This window comes from Olea europaea, unplaced genomic scaffold (assembly GCF_002742605.1).
Source record: "Olea europaea var. sylvestris unplaced genomic scaffold, O_europaea_v1 scaffold21216, whole genome shotgun sequence".
NCBI lineage: Eukaryota > Viridiplantae > Streptophyta > Magnoliopsida > Lamiales > Oleaceae > Olea > Olea europaea.
In genome coordinates this window covers 82-1,861 of record NW_019239174.1, presented here as the reverse complement: position 1 = coordinate 1,861, position 1,780 = coordinate 82, and the positions used below count along the sequence as shown (strand labels likewise).

General features: G+C 36.1%; 1 protein-coding gene across 1 annotated transcript; it reads left to right on the top strand.

Moving 5' to 3' along the window:
• Positions 1-13: 13 nt before the first annotated feature.
• Positions 14-1,335, top strand: LOC111380298 (probable ADP-ribosylation factor GTPase-activating protein AGD6). The gene has a single exon (XM_023003824.1). It carries the CDS (start codon positions 571-573, stop codon positions 1,111-1,113), a length of 543 nt encoding a protein of 180 aa, XP_022859592.1. The 5' UTR covers positions 14-570; the 3' UTR covers positions 1,114-1,335.
• The last annotated feature ends 445 nt before the right edge of the window (positions 1,336-1,780 follow it).

Sequence of the window (1,780 nt, the reverse complement as noted above, 5' to 3'; positions counted from 1 at the left end):
GGGATAGACCCGGGGTGCTCATGAAATGAAAAACATTTTATCTACTTCTCAGGAAAATGGGTAAATTTTGGAATATTAGGAAGTATGCAATAAAATTTTTAGGACATAACTGTTGCACTTGTAGATACTGTCAGATGGTTCTCTTAAAGATTTGTTGCTGGCTGCATCGTACTAGTCCAATTGTTTGCCTATTGCACGATTTTCAAAAAGGCAAAAGTGTTGTGGAACACAATTGAACAAGACCAAGATTGAGAGAGAGAGAGAGCAAATTTGGAGGGACCAAATATCAATTTTTTCAATATCAATGTTTAAGTATTACAATGTAAAACCTTCTTTATTTGGGTTTAAACTAATCAAATTTAGGTAGGAAACATTTAATTAAATAATAGAAAATCTATTAAATAAAACCTTAAATTATGTTTCCTATAGTAAGTGCCCTATTTGGAAAGTATTCCATATAATATCTCTACTGTGATTTCCATAAAAAAGATTCAAGTTTTTGGCATTTCGTGGATTAATAAGGCATGACACATTTCAAATCAAGTTTTCCTTTTTGCCAAAATTACTTAAATGTACAGCGTGATGTGTATGTGTGGTTATCCTCCTTTTTTACAGGTTAGAGAGGGAGGGTATGATCACAAGGTGAATGAGACTGTCAGTGTTGTGACTGCAAAGACATCAGAAATCGGACAAAAGACTTGGGGAATCATGAAAGGGGTAATGGCTCTAGCTTCACAAAAGGTTGAGGAATACACCAAAGATGGATCTGGCTGGAAGAATGATGGCTGGCAACGGAACGAGAGCGAAAGAAACGGTTACTTTCAGGAGTTTGGAGAGGAATCTAAAGGATGGAATCATTCTCCTGGAGTGCAACAGTCATCTGGTCGACAATTTAACTCTGTCAGCTCTGGCTCCTGGGATGATTGGGATAGTAAAGACAAGAAAGAAGAATCGTCTAAGGGAACAATGCACCACGATGGAGATAGCTGGGCAGGATGGGATGATGCAAAAGATGACGGATCTGATAATTACCATCAAAGTGCATCTGATCACAAGGCTATCGGTTATAATGGAAAATCGGATAACAAGTGGTCAGAGGGAGGTTTTCTTTAAGGTTAGCATATCTCATTCACAATTATTTTTCAAAAAAATTTCCCTTCCAAATTTAGCGCTGTCTTTTAGACTTGTTGGAAGGCTTGTGTGTTCAAGAGAGTTTAAAATTGCCCCCAAAGTGTGTGTAATGCTTGATTTGTACTGCCAGGATAGTTCTTTTGTGGGTTTCAAAATTAAGACAGCATTCTGATTTATATTGAAATTAGTTGCTTTTTTAATGTTTCTTTAGTATGTATACTTTGATCATTAGTCAAGCTGCTCAAGTACTCTGCTTGGGTTTAGTTTGTTATGGCGTGTAAATAATTCTACTGATAGTGATGCAGGTGCTTATAACTTGTTAACGAACAAGAGAAAGAGCAGATAAGAAAGGGAGAAAGGGAAGGAGAATTAGATAGACAGGGGGGAGGGATAGAAAGGGAGAAATGAGGGCAGGAGAATCGATTTATTTCATATATCAAGGTAATGAATTACATCGCACATGACTCCTTTAATATAGGATTTCAAAAGACTCTATTCTAAGTGAGAAAATAATATAAAAGATTATAAAACAAACCCTAATAATGTTTCCTAAAATATGCATTCAAAATGCAAATCAAATATAGTAACATCCCTTCTAATTCTCCGAGTCTTTTCCTGGTTTGTCCGTGACTGTTGGTAAGAAATAAGT